Source organism: Pleurodeles waltl, chromosome 8 (genome assembly GCF_031143425.1).
Source record: "Pleurodeles waltl isolate 20211129_DDA chromosome 8, aPleWal1.hap1.20221129, whole genome shotgun sequence".
Taxonomy (NCBI): domain Eukaryota; kingdom Metazoa; phylum Chordata; class Amphibia; order Caudata; family Salamandridae; genus Pleurodeles; species Pleurodeles waltl.
Genome location: NC_090447.1, coordinates 346,676,609 through 346,703,943, shown reverse-complemented (window position 1 = coordinate 346,703,943; position 27,335 = coordinate 346,676,609). Strand labels below are relative to the sequence as shown.

The 27,335-nt window shown below is 47.3% G+C and overlaps 1 protein-coding gene across 3 annotated transcripts in view; it reads left to right on the top strand.

Moving 5' to 3' along the window:
* The window catches only part of DDX3X (DEAD-box helicase 3 X-linked), a 346,585-nt gene that overhangs the window by 253,367 nt on the left and 65,883 nt on the right, over nucleotides 1-27,335 (top strand). For all 3 annotated transcript variants that reach the window (XM_069204208.1, XM_069204209.1, XM_069204207.1), the window contains 2 exons: nucleotides 6,940-7,121; nucleotides 16,059-16,176. In XM_069204208.1, coding sequence (XP_069060309.1) covers nucleotides 6,940-7,121; nucleotides 16,059-16,176 — 300 coding nt within the window. The remainder of the gene's footprint in view (nucleotides 1-6,939; nucleotides 7,122-16,058; nucleotides 16,177-27,335) is intronic.

The following is a 27,335-nucleotide window of genomic DNA, read 5'->3' as shown; positions in this document are numbered from 1 at the left end:
ACAACCCTATGCCTGTGACATAGATAAGTCACCCCTCTAACAGGCATTACAGCCCTAAGGGGCAGGGTGCACTATACCACAGGTGAGGCCATAGTTGCATGAGCACTATGCCCCTACAGTGTCTAAGCAAAACCTTAGACATTGTAAGTGCAGGGTAGCCATAAAGAGTATATGGTCTGGGAGTTTGTCAAACACAAACTCCACAGTTCCATAATGGCTACACTGAATACTGGGAAGTTTGGTATCAAACTTCTCAGCACAATAAATGCACACTGATGCCAGTGTGGGATTTATTGAGAAATGCACACAGAGGGCATGTCAAACTACTAGGTCTAAGGTGACCAGTTTCTGCCAGCCTGCCACAACCAGGCAGGTTTCTGGACACATGGGGTGAGTGCCTTTGTCACTCTTTGGCCAGGAACAAAGCCTGTACTGGGTGGAGGTGCTTCTCACCTCCCCCTGCAGGAACTGTAACACCTGGCGGTGAGCCTCAAAAGCTCCAGCCTGGTGTTACGGCGCCCCAGGGCACTCCAGCTAGTGGAAATGCCCCCCAACCCCCAGGACACAGCCCCCACTTATTGCAGCAAGTCCAGAGGAGGTAATAATATAAACAATGAGTCATCCTCCAGTCAGGACAACCCCTGAGGCGTCCCCTGCCTTAGGAAATCCTCTGTCTTGTTTTGGAAGATTCCTCCAATAGGATTAGGGATGTGCCCCTCTCTCCCCAGGGAGGAGGCACAAAGAGGGTGTAGCCACCCTCCAGGACAGTAGCCATTGGCTACTGCAACCCAGACCTAAACACCCCCCTAAATTGAGTATTTAGGCGTGACCCTGAACCCAGGGAATAAGATTCCTGACTACCTACGACAAAGACTGCTGACCTGAAAGCCCCACAAACGACAGACAACTGATTTGGCCCCAACCCTACCGGCCTGACTCAACACAGCTACTCATCCAGCAGGACCAGCGACCTCTGAGGACTCCGAGGACTGCCCTGCAACCAAAGGACCAAGCAACTCCTGTGGACAGCGACTGTCCAAAACCGCAACAAAGAAACCATCTTTAAAGCATGAGTCCCCAACACTCTGCACCCGACGCCCCCAGCTCGTGTCCAGAAGAACCAACACTGCAGAGAGGACCCCCAGGCGACTCCCACAATGTGCCTGGTAACAAAGAACCTGACGCCTGGAAGAAGCACTGCACCTGCAGGCCTGAGATAAACCACCTATGAGTGACCAGCAGGCGGCCCTCATCCTTGCCTCGTCGGTGGCTGGCCCAAGAAGCCCCTCTGTGCCCTACCTCCATCGCCAGAGTGACCCCCGGGTCTCCATTTATTTCAGTTAAAAGCCAGACGCCTTGTTTGCCCACTGTACCCGGCCGCCCTTCTGCTGCTGAGGGTGTGCTTTGTGTGCCTACTTGGGGACCTTCTCTCTTCTCAACCACCCCCCACCCCTCCAACATGCTCTACTAAACCCCCCAGGTCTGCTCCCCGAGGACGCAGGTACTTCAGTATTAGAACTTTCATAGATTCACATGTTTGAATCATTCCCCGTCGTCGGGTTCCCGGTACATTATAATAGCAATGTAGTAACAATTATAATGGAAAAGGTCCTAAAGTCGACCACCTTACTAGCCCATCCCTCTCTTTGGCTGAAACTTGAGTTTGGTCCTTTTTTCGCAATCCGGCTTCCCCGCTCTGTAAGGAAATGCCTCCTTGGCATGGTTACCCCCTGACATTTTGCATTTGCCGATGCCAAGTTATGGTTTGAAAGTGTGCTGGGACCCTGGTAACCAGGCCCCAGCACCAGTGTTCTTTCCCTAAACTGTACCTTTTATCTCCACAATTGGCACAGCCCTGGCATCCAGATAAGTCCCTTCTAACTGGTACCAAGGGCCCTGATGCCAGAGAAGGTCTCTAAAGGCTGCAGCATGTCTTATGCCACCCTGGGGACCCCTCACTCAGCACATACACACTGCTTGCCAGCTTGTGTGTGCTGGTGGGGAGAAAATTACCTCAGAGTGCCATGCCAACCTCACACTGCCTGTGGCATAGGTAAGTCACCCCTCTAGCAGGCCTTGCAGCCCTAAGGCAGGGTGCACTATACCCCAGGTGAGGGCATAGTTGGATGAGCACTATGCTGCTAATGTCTAAGCCAAACCTTAAACATTGTAAGTGCAGGGTAGCCATAAGAGTATATGGTCTGGGAGTCCGTCAAACACGAACTCCACAGTTCCATAATAGCTACACTGAACACTGGGAAGTTTGGTATCAAACGTCTCAGAATAATAAACCCACACTGATGCTAGTGAGGGCATAACTGATGCTAGTGAGGGCATAGATGCATGAGCATATATTAAGACTTAGTGGTACACCAGTATTCCAATTGTGGGGTGTACGGAATACCAGGACAACCACATTTAGAGGCGAGAGCACAAGGTCTGGGGTCATGGGTAGCAGGATCCCAGTAAAACAAATCTAAGCACTCTGACAACAGGTAAAATGTGGGGGGTAACCATGCCAGTAAGAAGGGACTTTCCTACAGTTAACCCACAGACATGTCCCTTAAGCTATCACAGAGTAGTGGTTGGAGTTTGTGCAAGGACCCTTCCCGGTCTAGGGGACTCTACCAAGGGGTGTGGGGGTGTGTGTAAGTCGGACAGAGCAGCTGGAACCCCCCCGAATGATCACAGGTGCCTGACAGTCACAGTGAGGCCTTACCAGCCCACCAAAACAAGTCTCACATTGCAGGACAGGTGCTGATCTTCTTGGAGCCTAAAGATCTCCCAAAGGAAGGGCTAACAAGCCTCGGAAAGTGCAACAGTCGCAGTGCACAGAGGTGCCAGTCAAGTGGCAGGAGCAAGGGCCTAGTGTCTCCCAACTTGGATAGGAAACAAACAGGACCCAGAGGAGGCCATTCCCACCACCTGTGAGGCAGGATCTTCAGAGGTCCAGGGCAGCAGATCCCACCAACCGGTTGGTGCATTAAGGTGCCTGCAGTTAATGGGGAGTGACTCTACTCGAAGGGAGATTCCTTTGACCTTCCTGGTGCAAACAGTCCTTGTTACCCTGGAGGATGCACAGCCTTGAATGCTGCATAATTCTTGCAGGATGTGGAGAAAGTGTTGTAGTGTGAACCTTCCCACCAGAAGCAGACTTGTTTGGTTGCAGACGAGGACCAGTCGCAGTTCTAGAGGCCAGGAGTAGATGTCTTGCAGAGTTCCTTTTAGTCTCGATTGACAAATCTGAGGACCCACCATGAGGAAGCCCTTAAATAACTCTAAAAGGGCAGTGGTCACTCTCTGCAGTGACCCACTGTAGGAAGTTGGCTCTGTATGCACTATTTCAAAGTAAGGAATAGTATGCACAGAGTCCAAGGGTTCCCCTTAGAGGTAAGATAGTGGCAAAGAGAGAGAATACTAATGCTCTATTTTGTGGTAGTGTGGTCGAGCAGTAGGCTTATCAAAGGAGTAGTGTTAAGCATTTGTTGTACATACACACAGGCAATAAATGAGGAACACACACTCATAGACAAATCCAGCCAATAGGTTTTGTTATAGAAAAATATTTTCTTAGTTTATTTTAAGAACCACAGGTTCAAATTCTACATGTAATATCTCATTTGAAAGGTATTGCAGGTAAGTACTTTAGGAACTTTGAATCATTACATTAGCATGTATGCTTTTCACATAAAACACAATAAGCTGTTTTAAAAGTGGACACTTAGTGCATTTCACAGTTCCTGGGGGAGGTAAAGTAATGTTAGTTTTAACAGATAAGTCACTTACAGGTTTCAGTTTTGGGTCCAAGGTAGCCCACCGTTGGGGGTTCAGAGCAACCCCAAAGTTATCACACCAGCAGCTCAGGGCCGGTCAGGTGCAGAGGTCAAAGAGGTGCCCAAAACACATAGGCTTCAATGGAGAGAAAGGGGGTGCCCCGGTTCCGGTCTGCCAGCAGGTAAGTACCCGCGTCTTCGGAGGGCAGACCAGGGGGGTTTTGTAGGGCACCGGGGGGGGACACAAGTCAGCACAAAAAGTACACCCTCAGCAGCGCGGGGCGGCCGGGTGCAGTGTGCAAACACGCGTCGGGTTTTCAATGGTTTCCTATGAGAGATCAAGGGATCTCTTCAGCGTTGCAGGCAGGCAAGGGGGGGGGCTCCTCTGGGTAGCCACCACCTGGGCAAGGGAGAGGGCCTCCTGGGGGTCACTCCTGCAGAGGAGTTCCGTTCCTTTAGGTGCTGGGGGCTGCGGGTGCAGGGTCTTTTCCAGCCGTCAGGAAATGGAGTTCAGGCAGTCGCGGTCAGGGGGAGCCTCGGGATTCCCTCTGCAGGCGTCGCTGTGGGCGCTCAGGGGGGACAACTTTGGTTACTCACGGTCTCGGAGTCGCCGGAGGGTCTTCCCTGAGGTGTTGGTTCTCCACCAGTCGAGTCGGGGTCGCCGGGTGCAGTGTTGCAAGTCTCACGCTTCTTGCGGGGAGTTGCAGGGGTCTTTAAATCTGCTCCTTGAAACAAAGTTGCAGTTCTTTTGGAGCAGTGCCACTGTTCTCGGGAGTTTCTTGTCTTTCTTGAAGCAGGGCAGTCCTCAGAGGATTCAGAGGTCGCTGGTCCCTTGGAAAGCGTCGCTGGAGCAGGTTTCTTTGGAAGGCAGGAGACAGGCCGGTAGGACTGGGGCCAAAGCAGTTGGTGTCTTCTGTTCTTCCTCTACAAGAAGAAGAAGACTGCTGAGCTGAAAAACCCCTGCAGTTTCAGGAATCTAAATTCTTAGGTTCACGGGAGCCCTTAAATACTAAATTTAAGGGCGTGTTTAGGTCTGGGGGGTTAGTAGCCAATGGCTACTAGCCCTGAGGGTGGGTACACCCTCTTTGTGCCTCCTCCCAAGGGGAGGGGGTCACATTCCTATCCCTATTGGGGGAATCCTCCTTCTACAAGATGGAGGATTTCTAAAAGTCTAGAGTCACCTCAGCTCAGGACACCTCAGGGGCTGTCCTGACTGGCCAGTGACTCCTCCTTGTTTTTCTCATTATCTCTCCTGGATTTGCCGCCAAAAGTGGGGGCTGGGTCCAGGGGGCGGGCATCTCCACTAGCTGGAGTGCCCTGGGGCATTGTAACACGAAGCTTGAGCCTTTGAAGCTCACTGCTAGGTGTTACAGTTCCTGCAGGGGGGAGGTGTGAAGCACCTCCACCCAGAGCAGGCTTTGTTTCTGTCCTCAGAGCACAAAGGCTCTCACCGCATGAGGTCAGACACTCGTCTCTCAGCAGCAGGCTGGCACAGACCAGTCAGTCCTGCACTGAACAATTGGGTAAAATACAGGGGGTATCTCTAAGATGCCCTCTGTGTGCATTTTTTAATAAATCCAACACTGGCATCAGTGTGGGTTTATTATTCTGAGAAGTTTGATACTAAACTTCCCAGTATTCAGTGTAGCCATTATGGAGCTGTGGAGTTCGTTTTTGACAAACTCCCAGACCATATACTCTTATGGCTACCCTGCACTTACAATGTCTAAGGTTTTGCTTAGACACTGTAGGGGCACAGTGCTTATGCACTGGTGCCCTCACCTATGGTATAGTGCACCCTGCCTTAGGGCTGTAATGCCTACTAGAGGGGTGACTTATCTATACTGCATAGGCAGTGTGAGGTTGCCATACTTACTCGTTTTGTTCTCATCAGCACACACAAGCTGGCAAGCAGTGTGTCTGTGCTGAGTGAGTAGTCCCCAGGGTGGCATAAGATATGCTGCAGCCCTTAGAGACCTTCCCTGGCATCAGGGCCCTTGGTACCAGGGGTACCAGTTACAAGGGACTTACCTGGATGCCAGGGTGTACCAATTGTGGGATCAAAAGTACATTTTAGGTGAAAGAACACTGGTGCTGGGGCCTGGTTAGCAGGGTCCCAGCACACTTCAGTCAAGTCAGCATCAGTATCAGGCAAAAAGTGGGGGGTAACTGCAACAGGGAGCCATTTCTTTACACCCACCTATCAAGGAGGAGAGGGAGGAGGAGGAGGAGGAGGAGGTGGTGGTGGTGGGGTGTTGGGTCCTCCCTAGCCTAACTTGTCGGATGCTCCCAGGGGCCGCTGCACACTTTATTTTAAAGGTGGCAGAATCAAGTGGCCACCTGGCAGAGCTCTTGGCACCTCTGGGCAGTGCCCTGGGTACCTAGGTACCATATACTGGGAACTTAATTGTTGATGTGTAAATTACTAACTGAATTTAGGGGAAAGAGCAAAGTCACTGAGGTCCTGGTTAACAGGATCCCATTGTCCTACAATGCAAACAGACATCAGGCAAAAAGTGGGGTTAACTATTCCAGAAACACCTACTTGATGCTTTTTCCATCCACTGGGGCGCTCATAGGTATGCCAATTCCTGTTGCTGTAATGTACGCTGATCCTGCCTAGGAGTAACTCTTTACATTTTCCAGTAATAAACATTCCGGTTTCCTGATCAACTGCTAATGTTGCTACCTCTAACCATGTTTGACTGCTCCTGAGTTCTAGTTGGGTAGTGCAAGTTGCTTCCAGGGTTTCTTCTGCTTTCCACTTCATACTAGTTATGCATTGCAGCCCATCCAGTAGACAACCAATGGTTGCATCTGAGAATTAATTGACGGACAAAGTGTAAGGAAATAGCTTCACTGAAGCAAACATTGTTGTGTAACATACCTCGATCACCCATCTCCCCCCACCCCCCTCTCCTCCTCTCCTCAGGCCCACACACACCACAACTTCGCTTTTCACTACTTCATAGCAAAACAAATTCAAACCAATTGCAGGTGTTTCTACACTGTGAGCAACTTAGTGACCACAAATGAATGCCATACTGAGTGAATTAATGTTGACACTGCTATGCTTGCTGACACTTTCAAAACATTTAAATGACTAAGTTACAAGGTGTTTTATCTGAACATATATATATATATATATATTTTTTTTTTTTTAAAGGTAAAGATTCGTTGACCTTAGTATTCGTAGAAACAAAAAAGGGAGCAGATTCACTAGAGGACTTTCTGTACCGAGAAGGGTATGCCTGCACAAGTATCCATGGAGATCGCTCTCAACGAGACCGAGAAGAAGCTCTACATCAGTTTCGCTCTGGGAAATGTCCTATTCTGGTTGCCACTGCCGTGAGTCTTCATAGATCTATATATTTTTATAGCAATGTTGAAGTTAGTAATCTTTTTTTCAAAAGTATTAAAAATATATATCTGCATGGCATGTTTGCAAATTAAAAGCAGTGTTGGCTAACATGCCTTCAAGTTGCACTCTCAAACATTTTCTTGCCATTGTTGGCACAGTCTAGTTACTGGGTGCTAATGTGTTTATTACCTTAGTTTCCGTGTCCCATAGCCACAGCTCTATTCTGAAAACTGGATGACTCTGCTCCCTGTGGACAGTTTACTCACATGGGAGTGTGTTTAATCCTTATTCAAGAAAGTTGAGTAGGTTTGAATCTGTAATTCTAAAGCACAGTAAATAACACTCAGAAAGCAATGTCCAGTCAGTGCTTTATCTTGCGCTAACAGGACTGTTGTCAAGAGAACATATAAACATAGTGTAGGCAGTGAGTAGCAGGAGGTACTAAGTCTGGCTGGGAGTCCTCCCGAAACAGTATTGCTGTTTTACATAAGTGAATATTTTCCATATTGGTCCTGTTTCTATAATTTCTATTGACACTTCACTTATTGAGACTAGTTTTAGGAGGTGTGTTTGGCAAGAGCTTACCGCATAAAGGGGCTTACACAATGTAGGAAGCTGGCTCTTCATGTAGTGGATGCAGGAAAGTGCCATGTGTAAGGAAATGCCTCCTTGGCATGGTTACCCCTTAACTTTTTACCTTTGCTGATGCCTAGTTATTTGAAAGTGTGCTGGGACCCTGCTAACCAGGCCCCAGCACCAGTGTTCTTTCCCTAACCTGTACCTTTGTTTCCACAAGTGGCACACCCTGGCATCCAGGTAAGTCCCTTGTAACTGGTACGAAGGGCCCTGATGCCAGGGAAGGTCTCTAAGGGCTGCAGCATGTATTATACCACCCTGGGGACCCCTCACTCAGCACATGCACACTGCTTGCCAGCTTGTGTGTGCTGGTGGGGAGAAAATGACAGTCGACATGGCACTCCCCTCAGAGTGCCATGCCAACCTCACACTGCCTATGGCATACATAAGTCACCCCTCTAGCAGGCCTTCCAGCTCTAAGGCAGGGTGCCCTATACCACAGGTGAGGGCATAGGTGCACGAGCACTATGCCCCTACAGTGGCTAAACAAAACCTTAGACATTGTAAGTGCAGGGTAGCCATAACACAAAATCCACAGCACCATAATGGCTACACTGAAAACTAGGAAGTTTGGTATAAAACTTCTCAGCACAATAAATGCACACTGATGCCAGTGTACATTTTATTGTGAAATACACCCAGAGGGCATCTTAGAGATGCCCCCTGAAAACATACCTGACTTCCAGTGTGGGCTGACTAGTTTTTGCCAGCCTGCCACACACCAGACATGTTGCTGGCCACATGGGGAGAGTGCCTTTGTCACTGTGGCCAGGAACAAAGCCTGTACTGGGTGGAGGTGCTTCTCACCTCCCCCTGCATGAACTGTAACACCTGGCGGTGAGCCTCAAAGGCTCACCCCCTTTGTTACAGCGCCACAGGGCATCCCAGCTAGTGGAGATGCCAGCCCCTCCGGCCACTGCCCCCACTTTTGGCGGGCAGGCTGGAGGAGATAATGAGAAAAACAAGGAGTCGTCACTGGCCAGTCAGGACAAACCCTTAAGGTGTCCTGAGTTGACTCTGACTTTTAGAAATCCTCCATCTTGCAGATGGAGGATTCCCCCAATAGGATTAGGGATGTCATCCCCCCCCCCCCCTCTACCGGGAGGAGGCACAAAGAGGGTGTAGCCACCCTCAGGGCTAGTAGCCATTGGCTACTAACCTCCCAGACCTAAACCAGATGCCCTGTTTGCACCCTACACCTGACTGCCCCACTGATGTGGAAGGAGCGTGCTTGGTGCATACGTGGGGCTCCTCCAGTGCTCTCTTGAACCCCCTCCGGTCTGCCCTCAGAAACCACGGGTACTTACCTGCCGTAGACCCAAGTTCTGAGTGCCCCCCTGTCTCCATAGGTGCCCCTTAATTTGGTGGTACTTAGACCTCTGCACCTGACTTGCCCCGTGTTACTGGTGGTGGGTGTTCGGGGTTAAATTGAACCCCCAACAACGGACTACTTACTCCCCAGAGATTACAACTGTAAGTTGTATACTTACCTGCAAACTGTACTAACTTTTCTTCCCCCAGGAACTGTTCAAAAATGCAGTGTCCGCTTTTAAAATAGCTTTTTTGCCATTTTAAGAAAAACTGTATACATTGTCAATTCTATTCAAAGTCCTGATCATATATGTGCAAAGTACATTTTATTTTATGTACTTACCTGCAAACTGAATCGTGTGGTTCTAGAAGTTAACAAAACATTTTTCTATATAAAATGCTATTGGTCTGGAGTTGTCATTGAGTGGGAGTTCGTTCTATTGCTGGTGTGTACAACAAATGCTTAACACTACTCTCTGATAAGCCTAACTGCTCAACCACACTACCATAAATAGAGCATTAGTATCTTTTTTTTCAGCCTCTGTCCAGCTTCTGTGGAACCCCTGGACTCTGCATCTCATTTTGATATAGTATATACAGAGCCAGCTTCCTACATCACTTAAAGTAGCTTTATGTTCGATGGCATGTGTAGCTGCAGATACACATGTTGTGCATAGCCTGCCATCTGGTGTTGGGTCGGAGTGTTACAAGTTGTTTTTCTTCGAAGAAGTCTTTCGAGTCACGAGACCGAGGGACTCCTCTTTTGCTTCCATTGCGCATGGGCGTCGACTCCATCTTCGATTGTTTTCTTTCCGCCATTGGGTTCGGACGTGTTCCTTTTCGCTCCGGGTTTCGGAACGGAAAGATAGTTAAAAATTCGGAAAATTGCGTCGGTATTGTTGCGTTCGTGATCGGGTTAGATAGAATTCGACATCGAATCGCGAAGAGCTCCTGTCGCCCTTCGGGTAATTTCGATCCCCCGTCGTGGCCTGGTCGGCCCGACCGCGTGTAACATCGAGGCTGATGGAACGGACCCCGTTCCGGTTCTGTCCTAAATGCCACAACAAATACCCATATACAGACCAACATTTGGTCTGTAACCTGTGCCTGTCGCCCGAGCACAAGGAAGAAACTTGTGAGGCCTGTCGTGCGTTTCGATCCCGAAAAACGCTCCGTGACCGGCGAGCCTGAAGATTACAGATGGCTTCCACGCCGACAGGACACCGAGAGTTCGAGGAACAAGGAGAAGAGGAAGCCTTCTCTATCCATGAATCTGACTCGGAGGAATTCGACGTCCACGAAACAGTGAGTAAGACGTCGAAGCCAGCACACAAGAAAACAGACAAGGCCCAGGGGACGCCACTGCCAACAGGCCATGGCTCAACCCATAAAGTCGGTGACCGCCCATCGGCACCGAAAAAGGCCGAACTAGTGCCGAGATTGTCCGACTCGGGTCGAGACACAGGCACGCAGCAATCTCGGGACCGAGAAAGTGCTGCCGACAAAGATCGACGGCGAGACAGCGGAGCCGAAGCTGCTCGATGCAGAGACAGCGGCACCGAGGAGGATCGACGCCGAGAAGTTTTGACTCCAAAAAAGAGAAGTCGCCTCGGAGCCGAAAACGAGTAAGGACATAGTTTCGTTGCCGAAACGACCGGCAACCGAGCCAACTACCAGCTCATATTCAGAGGAGCAATCACTGTCCTCTCAATTGCGCAAACATAGATTCGAGGAAGAGTTACAGTCCACTGAAGTAGACCACACTCAAAAGCGTATCTTCATACAGAGTTTAACAGGGAAGATCAGCACCCTTCCCCCTATTAGGAGAAAAAGGAGACTTGAGTTCCAAACACAGGAACAAGCACCACAAACAAAAGTGGTGAAGAAGGTAACTCCGCCACCCTCTCCTTCACCTGTAACTTGCATATCACCGGCACAGACTCCGTCACCCTCACCAGCTCACACCACCATGAGCCAAGATGACCAGGACGCTTGGGACCTATACGACGCCCCAATGTCAGACAACAGTCCTGAGGCGTATCCTACCAAGCCCTCACCACCAGAGGACAGCACAGCGTATTCACAGGTGGTAGCTAGGGCAGCAGAGTTCCATAACGTGTCGCTACACTCTGAACCTGTCGAGGATGACTTCCTTTTCAACACCCTCTCCTCCACCCATAGCACCTACCAGAGCCTGCCTATGCTCCCAGGAATGCTAAGGCACGCAAAGCAAATCTTCAAAGAGCCTGTCAAGAGTAGAGCAATAACACCAAGGGTGGAAAAGAAATATAAAGCACCGCCCACAGACCCTGCTTTCATCACCTCACAACTGCCACCAGATTCAGTTGTAGTAGGGGCAGCTCGCAAGAGAGCCAACTCTCACACATCAGGCGATGCACCACCTCCAGATAAAGAAAGCCGCAAGTTCGACGCAGCCGGAAAAAGGGTTGCAGTACAAGCTGCAAACCAGTGGCGCATCGCTAACACTCAAGTGCTCCTAGCGCGATATGACAGAGCCCATTGGGACGAGATGCAGCACCTCATCGAGCATCTACCCAAAGATTTACAAAAGAGGGCGAAACAGGTGGTTGAGGAGGGACAAAACATCTCCAATAACCAAATACGCTCCTCTATGGATGCAGCGGACACAGCTGCAAGAACAATCAACACAGCAGTAACCATAAGAAGGCACGCGTGGTTAAGAACATCTGGCTTTAAACCGGAGATACAGCAAGCGGTGCTCAATATGCCATTCAATGAGCAACAATTGTTCGGACCTGAAGTGGACACGGCAATTGAGAAGCTAAAAAAGGGACACGGACACTGCCAAGGCCATGGGCGCACTCTATTCCCCGCAGGCCAGAGGCACTTTCGGCACCTTCCGCAAAACAACCTTCAGAGGGGGGTTTCGGGGTCAGGCCACACAAGCCAGTACCTCACATTCAACACTGTCTACCTACCAGGGACAGTACCAAAGGGGAGGCTTTCGGGGCCAGTACAGAGGAGGACAATTCCCTAGAAACAGGGGAAAATTTCAAAGCCCAAAAACACCTGCAACCAAACAGTGACTCACAGGTCATTCATCCCCTCCACACAACACCAGTGGGGGGGAAGAATAAGTCCGTATTACCAATCTTGGGAGGAAATAACAACAGACACTTGGGTCTTAGCAATTATCCAACATGGTTATTGCATAGAATTTCTCCAAATCCCTCCAAATATACCACCAAAAACACAGAATATATCAAAACAGCATTCAGACCTTCTGGAAATAGTTAAAGCATTACTGCAAAAGAACGCAATAGAACTGGTACCAGGTACACAAATAAACACAGGAGTTTACTCACTGTACTTTCTAATACCAAAAAAGGACAAAACACTGAGACCAATCCTAGATCTCAGAACACTAAACACCTACATCAAATCAGAACACTTTCACATGGTCACGCTACAAGAAGTGTTACCATTGCTAAAGCAACAAGACTACATGACAACCTTAGATCTCAAAGACGCGTATTTCCACATACCAGTACATCCCTCGCACAGGAAATACCTAAGGTTCGTATTCAAAGGAATACATTACCAATTCAAAGTATTGCCGTTCGGTATAACAACCGCACCAAGAGTCTTTACAAAATGCCTAGCAGTAGTAGCTGCACACATCAGAAGGCAGCAAATACACGTATTCCAGTATCTAGACGATTGGCTAATCAAGACCAACTCACTGACAGTGTTCACACCACACAGATCAGGTCATACAAACCCTCTACAAACTCGGTTTCTCCGTCAACTATGCAAAATCACACATTCTGCCGTGCAAAGTACAGCAATACCTAGGAGCAACAATAGACACAACAAGGGGAATAGCCACTCCAAGTCCACAAAGGGTTCAATTTCCTAAAAGTTATACAAACCATGTATCCAACACAAAAAATACAGGCAAAGATGGTATTACAACTCCTAGGCATGATGTCCTCATGCATAGCCATTGTCCCGAACGCAAGACTGCACATGAGGCCCTTAAGACAGTGCCTAGCATCACAATGGTCACAAGCACAGGGTCACCTTCTAGATCTGGTGTTGATAGACCGCCAAACATACATCTCGCTTCTATGGTGGAACAGTATAAATTTAAACAAAGGGCGGCCTTTCCAAGACCCAGTGCCACAATACGTGATAACAACAGATGCTTCCATGACAGGGTGGGGAGCACACCTCAAACAACACAGCATCCAAGGACAATGGGACGTACATCAAACAAAGCTGCATATAAATCACCTCGAACTGCTAGCAGTTTTCCTAGCATTAAAAGCATTCCAACCCATCATAACCCACAAGTACATTCTTGTCAAAACAGACAACATGACAACAATGTATTATCTAAACAAACAGGGGGGGGGACACACTCGACACAGCTGGGCAATTCACAACCACATTCGCCTAATAGCACAGTTTATTCCAGGGATCCAGAATCAACTTGCAGACAATCTCTCTCGATCACCAACAGGTCCACGAATGGGAAATTCACCCCCAAATTCTAAACACTTACTTCAAAATTTGGGGAACACCTCAAATAGACTTATTTGCAACAAAGGAGAACGCAAAATGCCAAAACTTCGCATCCAGATACCCACACAGGCAGTCTCAAGGCAATGCCCTATGGATGAACTGGTCAGGGATATTTGCGTACGCTTTTCCCCCTCTCCCTCTCCTTCCATATCTAGTAAACAAATTGAGTCAAAACAAACTCAAACTCCTACTGATAGCACCAACATGGGCAAGGCAACCTTGGTACACAACACTGCTGGACCTATCAGTAGTACCCCACTTCAAGTTACCCAACAGGCCAGATCTGTTAACACAACACAAACAGATCAGGCATCCAAACCCAGCATCGCTGAATCTAGCAATCTGGCTCCTGAAATCCTAGAATTCTGACACTTAAACCTCACCCAAGAATGTATGGAAGTCATAAAGCAAGCTAGAAGACCATCCACTAGACACTGCTATGCAAGCAAATGGAAAAGGTTTGTTGGCTACTGCCATAATAATCAAATTCAACCATTACACGCATCTCCAAAGGATGTAGTGGGTTACTTACTACACTTACAAAAATCGAACCTGGCCTTCTCTTCCATTAAAATACACCTCGCAGCAATATCTGCATACCTGCAGATTACCCATTCAACTTCACTATTTAGGATACCTGTCATTAAAGCGTTTATGGAAGGCCTCAAAAGAATTATACCACCAAGGACACCACCCGTTCCTTCATGGAACCTCAACATCGTCTTAACAAGACTCATGGGTCCACCTTTTGAACCCATGCATTCTTGCGAAATACAATTCCTAACCTGGAAAGTTGCATTTCTCATCGCCATCACATCTCTAAGAAGAGTAAGTGAAATTCAGGCGTTTACAATACAAGAACCTTATATCCAAATACACAAAAATAAGGTAGTCCTAAGAACCAATCCTAAATTTCTACCAAAGGTTATTTCACTGTTCCACTTAAATCAAACAGTAGAACTACCAGTGTTCTTCCCACAGCCAGACTCGGTAGCTGAAAGGGCACTACATACATTAGACATCAGAAGAGCACTAATGTACTACATTGACAGAACAAAAGAAATCAGAAAAACAAAACAACTGTTTATTGCATTCCAAAAACCTCATACAGGAAACCCAATATCAAAACAGGGTATAGCCAGATGGATAGTTAGGTGCATCCAAATCTGCTACCTTAAAGCAAAAAGGGAGCTGCCCATTACACCAAGGGCACACTCAACCCGAAAGAAAGGCGCTAGCATGGCCTTCCTAGGGAATATTCCAATGCACGAGATATGTAAGGCAGCCACATGGTCTACGCCTCACACATTTACTAAGCACTACTGTGTAGACGTGCTATCGGCACAACAAGCCACAGTAGGTCAAGCCGTACTAAGAACTTTATTTCAGACTACTTCCACTCCTACAGGCTGAGCCACCGCTTTTGGGGAGATAACTGCTTACTAGTCTATGCACAACATGTGTATCTGCAGCTACACATGCCATCGAACTGAAAATGTCACTTACCCAGTGTACATCTGTTCGTGGCATTAGTTGCTGCAGATTCACATGTGCCCACCCGCCTCCCCGGGAGCCTGTAGCCGTTTGGAAGTTATCTTCAACTTTGTACATTTGTAAATATATTACTTAAACCTTAATTGGTACATACTTATTCACTCCATTGCATGGGCACTATTACTAACACACACAACTCCTACCTCACCCTCTGCGGGGAAAACAATCGAAGATGGAGTCGACGCCCATGCGCAATGGAAGCAAAAGAGGAGGAGTCCCACGGTCTCGTGACTCGAAAGACTTCTTCGAAGAAAAACAACTTGTAACACTCCGACCCAACACCAGATGGCGGGCTATGCACAACATGTGAATCTGCAGCGACTAATGCCACGAACAGATGTACACTGGGTAAGTGACATTTTCATTTTGTAACATTGTTTCCCTTTGTGAATAAGTGTTGTGACTACAGTGGTATTACATGAGCTTTGCATGTCTCCTAGATAATCCTTGGCTGCTCATCCACAGCTACCTCTAGAGAGCCTGGCTTCTAGACACTGCCTACACTATACTGAGTGGATACCTGGTATAATGTGCAAGTACCTCAGGTACCAAGCACACACCAGGCCAGCTTCCTACAGGTGGCTGCTGCCATTTAAAGATATTTCTAGAGATGTGGCGACAGCAGGGCAGGTTTGTACTTTGAATAATTTGTAACATTTGAGGCGGCGTTGGGGTTAATAAAGACTTCGTAGTCCCAAGTAATGTTTCCTTTAATGATGGAAAATACTTAACTGGTATTAGCACAAAGGCTAATGGATGTATGGGGCAGGGGTTATTCTCTATTTTGACCATCTAAATATTAATGTATAGCTTTGCTTCATTTTAGGTTTAACTCTTACTTTTTATCATTTTAGGTAGCAGCCCGAGGCTTGGATATTTCAAATGTGAAACATGTCATTAACTTTGACTTGCCAAGTGATATTGAGGAATATGTTCATCGAATTGGTCGCACAGGCCGTGTAGGAAACCTTGGTAATTAATTTAATGCATGAATTTTTGGGAGAAATGTGTAGATTTACTCAAATGCAGTTGGTGAGACCAGGTGTTGGTTTTGCCACTTGGCTAGCATGAGTTGTAGATGTTTAGTGCTACTGTTTTTGTCAACTTGAATCTTTCATCAAGCCCTCTTTCTTCTCACTGTGTGGGATATTTCCTCTCCAAATGGAGAAGATTAGAGGGTTGGAATAAAATATTTAGTATAACACAGAAAATAACACTTCAAATGGTACTAAAGCACTTTTATGAAAAAATCAAGTTAATGTGCAGCACTAGATGGGGGTATGTAAAGCATGTGAATTTAATGCACTATAAAGAGATAGTTAAAGGAGAACATTTTACTTAGCAGTTAAGAAATTAGTTGTCTTAAAATGATCTGGAACAAAAAAAGTGGTACTAGCACATTGTAGGTTGAAGCTACATTATCAAATGCTCTCAACTCTTTTTACTTTAGCCCAGTGATCAATTTGATCTTCAGGGTCTTGCTTCAAAATAGGCTCTGGTCTGATACTTAGCTGAGTCTAAATTCCTGCTAAAGTGGCTGTAGGAAAGCACCCTTTTTTTGGCTTGGTTAGCCACGACTTTTTGACTGCTATCTGTAATTTCGACAGTGCACAGGGTTCCTGCTAACAAGGTTCTCAGTGCCAGATCGCTTTTCCCCCAAAACTTTCTCCTGATGAGCACCCTCTAAGGCCCTAGTAAATGGTATTTCTGGTACCTAAGAAGGGTCCCTAAGGGCTGCAGCGTGAGTTGTGCCACACTGAGGGACCCTTTACCAAGCACATGACAGGCTGCCATTGCAGGCTGCGTGTTTTCCTGCCGACCAAAGTGAAAACACCACATAGCCTGTGCCATGTCACCTAGCACTGATTTAAATATATGTAAGTCGCCCCTCTAGCAAGCCTTGCAGCCATAAGGCAGGGTGCAGTATATTACATGTGAGGGCTGTAGGAAAGTACCCTCTTAATTGTCATGGTTACTCCCATTTTCTGCCTGTTGTCAGTATGTTTGACTATTTCTACTGGGTTACTGCTAACCAGGACCCCGGTAGTTTTGCGCTCTCCTCTAAATTGTACCCTTTTCTTCCCACAGTTAGCATACTGGACCCCCCCCACTCGTTGAGGTCCCTAGTATATGGTTCCTAGGTACCCAGAGCATTGCAGGCCCAGGGGATCCCTATGGGCTGCAGCAGTTATTGCACCACCCATAGGGAGCCCATGAGGGCAGCGTGCAGGTACCTGTGTGAGGGCACTGCTGCACTAGCAGAAGTGTACCCCCCCCCTACATGTACTGGACATAAGTCACTACCTTTGTCCTGCTACATAATGGTAACTCCATACCTGGGCATGTTTGGTATCATACCCCAATACTGTTGCGAGTATTGGAAGTATGATTACTCCAGTATTGGAACTTTCATAGATGCACATGCTTGAAACATTCCACCATTGTCGTGATGGGAGCCCCTGGTATATAAAACCAAGTAGTATTAACATAAGTTTAAACCTAAAGGCCCTTAGGCCTCTCAGTTTAACTCAATCAGTCATTTTAAGAAGAAAAAAAAAAACTTCAGGGGCCACCTATAAGGTGACACCACCCTTTTCCTGAGAGAAGCTCCAGCACCTCAGATTTTCTACTGCACGTGGTGCTAGGGAGTCTCCTCCGATCCCTGCTCTATTCTTCACATCTTTTTGCCTAACTTAAAGGTTATACTCTTCAAAACGTGTTCTGACTGACTGTGGGTAAGGCCTACAACATGTCTGACAAGGAAAAGAAAGGTTTGTTCAGATCCTGCAAGACCTGTGGGGAAAAAGATATTACACTCTGAAGACCCTCATCAGAACTGCATATACTGCCTATACCCAGACCCCTCGGCCAAGAACTGCAAGGTATGTCGCACCTTCTTGTTTAAGCCCATGAAGGCTAGAGAGGGCAGATTATGAAGGCTGCAGAAACTAAAATCTAGAGACAACCCAGTCTCTGATTCAGACAGCGATCATTCTTCCACATCTTCCAAAAAGTCATCCGAGACCTAGATCTCATTCAAGGTCTTCCTCAGAGGAGTCAAAGGCCCACAAAGACCACATCAGGGTCTTACAAAGGCTGCAGCCCTTCATCACCTCACAAATTCTTCACAAAAGGGGAAAGAGGACATGTCGGCAGTTCCAAAAGGCCTAGAAAATCATATTTGCCTCAGTCTAAGACTGCTGAACCTTTTAAAAGGCCTTACTCTGCTACTACGGTTGACAGACCATTGGCATAAACGATACCGTCGACAGCCTCATTGACAGCGGTGAGTGCCATTTCAGAGTCGACGACTGTTCCTACATTAATCCCATTCGACAACGAGTTTTCCACCGTCGACAAGGACAGCGTCTGTCGTTGACATTTCATACACATCTTCGTCTGACCGTGACCAGGGTCTCCTCATTGCAGTCTTCATCGTTGAACACCCTGTGGACGGTAGCTCCCACCTTGAAGCGGTCGACGGTTAAGATTTCCATGCGGACATTGACTACACAGTCAACAAAGGTGTCTATGACTCCATCGACGAGGGAAAAAAATCCACAGAAGTCCGAAAACCACAAGAATTACTCCAGAACATATTTCTCTTAGTAAGATAACCCTTCTAATTCCAGTATATCTTTTGGAGGATGACGACAAATTGGATGATGAGGGTCAGTTTGGGACAGCACACAGCCCCTCAGTTTAATGTAAAGTATCATGGTGACAGTGAGGAGTACGGTGAAACTTGAGCCGCAGTACTACGCAAGTGATCAGCCGTATCAGGAGGATGTGTATATGCCAAGCTCATTATTATCTGACCTCTGAGCGATGCTAGCAGACTACAGTAGGTGCTTTCCTCCTTCAGAGCAGGTGCAACCTCCATCACCTGTTTCAAGGGTAGCCACCCCATGTCGGAGGCCAACCACTCTACCACTGGCAGATGTGGCCACACAGGATATGACCATATCACATGACACTGACCTATGAGGGAGAACAAGTGGAAGGTGAGCTCCTCGACAACCAGTTGGAGTGGGATGAATCTATTATTCCAGCTCCTCCTTCTCATCCAAAAGTAGATTCACCTCCAGATGACAGCTGCTCTTTCCAAAAGATTATGGAATCTTCAGATAAGTGCTTTGCACTTCCAGTGCCATCCAAGCAGACTGTTTTCTATAGGAGTTTAAAGAACCATTTAATTGAACCATACCACTGGTCAGTTAAGTATCGGAGGAGGATTTGAAGGTTATGCAAAACCCTGCTAGTGTCACAGCAGTACTTCCTTGGATCAAAAGTGCAAAGCACCAGAAGATGCCCCAGCATGCTTGATTGGTAATCCCCATCAAGATTCAGTGGTAACACAAGCAGTACAGTGTAGGAGGCTGGACTGGCTTGTAGTGAGTACCTAGGGGTACTTGCACCTTGCGCCAGGCCCAGTTATCCCTTATTAGTGTATAGGGTGTCTAGCAGCATAGGCTGATAGATAATGGTAGCTTAGCAGAGCAGCTTAGGCTGAACTAGGAGACGAGTGAAGCTCCTACAGTACCACTTAGTGTCATATGCACAATATAAGAAAACACAATACACAGTTATACTAAAAATAAAGGTACTTTATGTTCGGTGGCATGTGTAGCTGCAGATACACATGCTGTGCATAGTCCACCGTCTGGTGTTGGGCTCGGAGTGTTACAAGTTGTTTTTCTTCGAAGAAGTCTTTTCGAGTCACGAGACCGAGGGACTCCTCCCACCTCGGTTCCATTGCGCATGGGCGTCGACTTCATCTTAGATTGTTTTCTTTCCGCCGTCTGGTTCGGACGTGTTCCTTTTCGCTCTGTGTTTCGGGTCGGAAAGTTAGTCAGAATCTCAGAAACTACGTCGTTATTGTTTCGTTCGGTATCGGGGTAGTTAGAATCAATCGACACCGAATCTTGAAGAGCTTCGGGGTAATTTCGAGCATCCGTCGGGGCCTGGTCGGCCCGACCGCGTGCAACATCGAGACTGATGGAACGGACCCCGTTCCGATTCGGTCCTAAATGCCATAATAAGTATCCTTATACGGATCAACATTTGGTCTGTAACTTGTGCCTGTCCCCCGAGCACAAGGAGGATACGTGCGAAGTCTGTCGCGCGTTTCGGTCGAGGAAAACGCTCGGAGACCGAAGAGCCTGGAGGTTGCAGATGGCGTCCACGCTGACAGGACAACAACGGTTCGAGGAGGAGGAGGAGGAGGAAGAAGAATCTTTCTCCATCCACGAGTCAGATTCCGAAGAATTCGTCGAAGAACAACCGTGAGTAAGACGTCGAAACACACATCACACAAAGAGACTGACAAAGCCCAGGGGACGCCACCGCCAACAGGCCATGGCTTAACCCGGAAAGTAGGTGACCGTCCAACGGCACCGAAAAAGGGCGAGCTGCTGTCAGTCATCCGACTCCGGTCGAGATACAGGCACGCAGCACTCTCGGGACCGAGAGAGTGATGCAGACAAAATTCGGCACAGACACAGCGGCTCCGAAGTTGGTCGGCACCGAGAGGGCACGACGCCGAAAAGACAAAAGATCTTGTCGGAGCAGAAAAAATCAAGGGACACGGTTTCGGTGCCGAAACGCCCGGCAACCGAACCGAAAACTGGTTCCTACTCAGAGGAACAGGGACTGTCCTCTCAACTAAAAAAAAAACACAGATTTGAGGAGGAATTACAACCAACTCAGCCAGATCACATGCAAAAGCGGATCTTTATTCAAAAAAATACAGGGAAGATTGGCACTCTCCCCCCCCCCCTCCTCCCCCCCCCCCCCAATCAAAAGGAAAAGGAAACTTGACTTCCAGCAGGGAGATAAGCAACCACAAGCGAAGGTGGTAAAAAAGGTAACTCCACCACCATCAACTCATGCATCACCGGCACAAACTCCACCATTAACACACTCACCAGCTCATACCACAATGTGGCAGGATGATCAGGATGCATGGGACCGCTACGACGCTCCAGTATCGGACAATAGCCCAGAGTCGTACCCAACTAAACCGTCACCACCTGAGGACAGTACATCATATGCACAGGTGGTAGCTAGGGCAGCCGAATTCCATAATGTCTCGCTACATTCGGAGCCTATTGAGGATGACTTCCTCTTTAACACCCTGTCCTCCACCCATAGCCATTATCAAAGCCTTCCCATGCTTCCAGGAATGCTAAGGCACTCGAAACAAATATTTCAAGAGCCAGTTAAAAGCAGAGCCATAACTCCAAGGGTGGAGAAAAAATACAAGGCTCTGCCCACAGACACTGTCTTTCTTACATCACAACAGACACCAGACTCAGTAGTTGTGGGGGCAGCTCGTAAAAGAGCCAACTCGCATACATCAGGCGACGCACCACCTCCGGACAAGGAGAGCCGCAAATTTGATGCAGCGGGGAAAAGGGTTGCAGCACAAGCGGCAAATCAGTGGCGCATCGCCAACTCGCAAGCACTCCTGGCGAGATACGACAGGGCTCATTGGGATGAGATGCAACATCTCATCGAACACCTCCCCAAAGAGTTCCAGAAACGAGCGCAACAGGTGGTGGAAGAGGGACAAAGTATCTCGAACAACCAGATACGGTCTTCCATGGATGCAGCGGATACAGCTGCAAGAACAATAAATACTTCAGTCACCATAAGGAGGCACGCATGGCTGCGCACATTCGGGTTTAAACCCGAAATACAACAGGCTGTGCTCAATATGCCGTTTAATGAACAGCAATTGTTTGGGCCGGAGGTCGACACTGCAATTGAAAAATTAAAAAAGGACACCGATACAGCCAAAGCCATGGGCGCACTACTCCCCGCAGGGCAGAGGCACATTTGGCACATTTCGTAAAACAACCTTTCGGGGAGGGTTTTGAGGGCAACCCACAGAAACCAGCACCTCACAAACAAGACCACCAACCTACCAGGGACAATATCAAAGGGGAGGTTTTCGGGGACAATACAGAGGGGGCCAATTCCCAAGAAACCAGGGAAAATTTCAAGGTCCCAAAACCCCTCAAAATAAACAGTGACTCACAGGTCACTCAACCCCTTCACACAACACCAGTGGGGGGAAGACTAAGCCAGTTCTACAAATCTTGGGAGGAAATAACAGACACTTGGGTCTTAGCAATTATCCAACATGGTTATTGCATAGAATTTCTCCAACTCCCTCCAAACGTCCCACCGAAAACACACAATATGTCAAAACAGCATATAGACCTTCTAGGACTAGAAGTTCAGGCATTGCTGCAAAAGGACGCAATAGAACTGGTACCACGTCATCAAAAGAACACAGGAGTTTACTCACTGTACTTTCTAATACCAAAAAAAGACAAAACTCTAAGACCAATACTAGATCTCAGAACACTAAACACCTACATCAAATCAGACCACTTTCACATGGTCACATTACAAGACGTAATCCCACTGCTCAAACAGCAAGACTACATGACAACATTAGATCTAAAAGATGCGTATTTCCATATACCGATACATCCTTCGCACAGGAAATACCTAAGGTTCGTATTCAAAGGAATACATTACCAGTTCAAAGTGTTGCCATTCGGAATAACAACTGTGCCAAGAGTCTTTACAAAATGCCTGGCAGTAGTGGCTGCACATATCAGAAGGCAGCAAATACATGTGTTCCCATACCTAGACGATTGGTTAATCAAAACCAATACGCTAAAACAGTGTTCACAACACACTGTCATAGAAACCCTACACAACCTAGGTTTCTCAATCAACTACGCAAAGTCACACCTGCAGCCGTGTCAAACACAGCAATACTTAGGAGCAACAATCAACACAGCAAAAGGGATTGCTACTCCGAGTCCACAAAGAGTACAAACATTTCACAATGTAATACAAACCTTGTATCCAAAACAAAGAGTAGAAGTCAAAATAATACTGAAACTACTAGGCATGATGTCTTCATGCATAGCCATTGTCCCAAACGCAAGATTGCACATGCGGCCCTTACAACAGTGCCTAGCATCACAGTGGTCACAGGCACAGGGTCAACTTCTAGATCTGGTGTTGGTAGACCGCCAAACATACATCTCGCTTCAATGGTGGAACAGTACAAATTTAAACAAAGGGCGGCCTTTCCAAGACCCAGTGCCAACATACGTTATAACAACGGATGCTTCCATGACAGGGTGGGGAGCACACCTCAATCAACACAGCATCCAAGGACAATGGGCATTAATCACTTAGAACTGTTAGCAGTATTTCTAGCGTTGAAAGCATTCCAACCCATGATAACCCGCAAATACATTCTTGTCAAAACAGACAACATAACGACAATGTATTATTTAAACAAACGGGGGGAAGACACTCGACACAGTTGTGTCTCCTAACACAAAAAATATGGCATTGGGCAATTCACAACCATATTCGCCTAATAGCACAATTTATTCCAGGGATCCAGAACCAACTAGCAGACAATCTCTCTCAGGATCACCAACAAATCCACGAATGGGAAATTCACCCCCAAATACTGAACACTTACTTTCAAATTTGGGGAACACCTCAAATAGATCTCTTTGCAACAAAAGAAAACGCAAAATGCCAAAACTTTGCATCCAGGTACCCACACAGGTACTCCCAAGGCAATGCTCTATGGATGAATTGGTCAGGGATATTTGCGTACGCTTTTCCCCCTCTCCCTCTTCTTCCATATCTAGTAAACAGATTGAGTCAAAACAAACTCAAACTCCTACTAATAGCACCAACATGGGCAAGACAACCTTGGTATACAACACTACTAGACCTGTCAGTAGTACCTCATGTCAAACTACCCAACAGACCAGATCTGTTAACACAACACAAACAGATCAGGCATCCAAACCCAGCATCGCTGAATCTAGCAATTTGGCTCCTGAAATCCTAGAATTTGGACACTTCAACCTCACACAATGTATGGAGGTCATAAAACAAGCTAGAAAACCTTCCACTACACACTGCTATGCAAGTAAATGGAAAAGGTTTGTTTATTACTGCCATAATGAGCAAATTCATCCGTTACATGCGTCTCCAAAAGATGTAGTAGGATATTTACTACATTTGCAAAAATCCAATCTAGCTTTCTCTTCCATAAAGATACATCTCGCCGCAATTTCTGCTTACCTGCAGATTACTCATTCAACTTCCCTGTTTAGAATACCTGTCATTAAAGCGTTTATGGAAGGCTTAAAGAGAATTATACCACCAAGAACACCACCTGTTCCTTCATGGAACCTCAACATTGTCTTAACAAGGCTCATGGGTCCACCTTTCGAACCCATGCATTCTTGTGAAATGCAATACTTAACGTGGAAAGTTGCATTTTTCATTGCCATCACATCTCTAAGAAGAGTAAGTGAAATACAGGCGTTTACCATACAAGAACCATTTATTCAAATACACAAGAATAAAGTAGTTCTAAGAACAAATCCAAAATTCTTACCAAAGGTTATCTCACCATTCCACTTAAATCAAACAGTAGAATTACCAGTGTTCTTCCCACAGCCAGATTCCATAGCTGAAAGAGCACTACATACATTAGACATCAAAAGAGCACTAATGTACTACATTGACAGAACAAAAGTAATTAGAAAGACAAAACAACTATTTATTGCCTTTCAAAAACCTCATACAGGAAATCCAATTTCAAAACAAGGTATTGCCAGATGGATAGTTAGGTGCATCCAAACCTGCTATCTTAAAGCAAAGAGAGAGCTGCCTATTACACCAAGGGCACACTCCACCAGAAAAAAAGGTGCTACTATGGCCTTTCTAGGAAATATTCCAATGAACAAAATATGTAAGGCAGCAACATGGTCTACGCCTCATACATTTACTAAACACTACTGTGTAGATGTGTTATCTGCACAACAAGCCACAGTAGGACAAACCGTACTAAGAACTTTATTTCAAACTACTTCCACTCCTACAGGCTGAACCACCGCTTTTGGGGAGATAACTGCTTACTAGTCTATGCACAGCATGTGTATCTGCAGCTACTCATGCCACTGAACGGAAAATGTCACTTACCCAGTGTACATCTGTTCGTGGCATTAGTCGCTGCAGATTCACATGCGCCCACCCGCCTCCCCGGGAGCCTGTAGCCGTTTGGAAGTATATCTTCAACATTTGTACATTTGTAAATATATTACTTTAACCTTCATTTGGTACATACGTATTCATTCCATTGCATGGGCACTATTACTAGCATTCACAACTCCTACCTCACCCTCTGCGGGGAAAACAATCTAAGATGGAGTCGACGCCCATGCGCAATGGAACCGAGGTGGGAGGAGTCCCTCGGTCTCGTGACTCGAAAAGACTTCGAAGAAAAACAACTTGTAACACTCCGAGCCCAACACCAGACGGCGGACTATGCACAGCATGTGAATCTGCAGCGACTAATGCCACGAACAGATGTACACTGGGTAAGTGACATTTTCCTTTTATGACAATATGCCAAAGTATCTCAGTGTACCCTCAGTGAGAGGATAGGAAATATACACAAGATATATATACACAATACCAAAATATGCAGTAATAGTCTTAGAAAACAGTGCAAACAATGTATAGTTACAATAGGATGCAATGGGGACACATAGGGATAGGGGCAACACAAACCATATACTCCAAGTGGAATGCGAACCACGAATGGACCCCAAACCTATGTGACCTTGTAGAGGGTCGCTGGGACTATTAGAAAATAGTGAGGGTTAGAAAAATAGCCCACCCCAAGACTCTGAAAAGTGAGTGCAAAGTGCACTAAAGTTCCCCAGAGGACAAAAGTCGTGATAGGGGAATAATGCAGGAAAGACACAAACCAACAATGATGGATTTCCAATCTAGGGTACCTGTGGAACAAGGGGACCAAGTCCAAAAGTCACAAGCAAGTCGGAGAGGGGCAGATGCCCAGGAAATGTCAGCTGTGGGTGCAAAGGAGCTTCTACTGGACAGAAGAAGCTGAGGTTTCTGCAGGAACGCGAAGGGCTAGAGACTTCCCCTTTGGAGGACGGATCCCTCTCGCCTTGGAGAGTCGTGCAGAAGTGTTTTCTCACCGAAAGAACGCCAACAAGCCTTGCTAGCTGCAAATCGTGCGGTAAGCGTTTTTGGATGCTGCTATGGCCCACGAGGGACCAGGATGTCGCAAATTGCGTCAGGAGAGAGGGGACGTCGAGCAAGACAAGGAGCCCTCTCAGCAGCAGGTAGCACCCGGAGAAGTGCCAGAAACGGGCACTACGAGGATGCGTGAAGCGGTGCTCACCCGAAGTCACACAAAGAAGTCCCACGTCGCCGGAGAACAACTTAGGAGGTCGTGCAATGCAGGTTAGAGTGCCGTGGACCCAGGCTGGACTGTGCACAAAGGATTTCCACCGGAAGTGCACGGAGGCCGGAGTAGCTGCAAAAGTCGCGGTTTCCAACAATGCAGTCTGGCGTGGGGAGGCAAGGACTTACCTCCACCAAACTTGGACTGAAGAGTCACTGGACTGTGGGAGTCACTTGGACAGAGTTGCTGGATTCAAGGGACCTCGCTCGTCGTGCTGAGAGGAGACCCAAGGTACCGGTGATGCAGTTCTTTGGTGCCTGCGGTTGCAGGGGGACGATTCCGTCGACCCACGGGAGATTTCTTCGGAGCTTCTAGTGCAGAGAGGAGGCAGACTACCCCCACACCATGCACCACCAGGAAAACAGTCGAAGGCGGCAGGATCAGCGTTACAGAGTTGCAGTCGTCGTCTTTGCTACTATGTTGCAGTTTTGCAGGCTTCCAGCGCGGTCAGCAGTCGATTCCTTGGCAGAAGGTGAAGAGAGAGATGCAGAGGAACTCGGATGAGCTCTTGCATTCGTTACCTAAGGAATCCCAAGAGACAGACCCTAAATAGCCAGAAAAGAGGGTTTGGCTACCTAGGAGAGAGGATAGGCTAGCAACACCTGAAGGAGCCTATCACAAGGAGTCTCTGACGTCACCTGCTGGCAATGGCCACTCCGAGCAGTCCAGTGTGCCAGCAGCACCTCTGTTTCCAAGATGGCAGAGGTCTGGAGCACACTGGAGGAGCTCTGGGCACCTCCCAGGGGAGGTACAGGTCAGGGGAGTGGTCACTCCCCTTTCCTTTGTCCAGTTT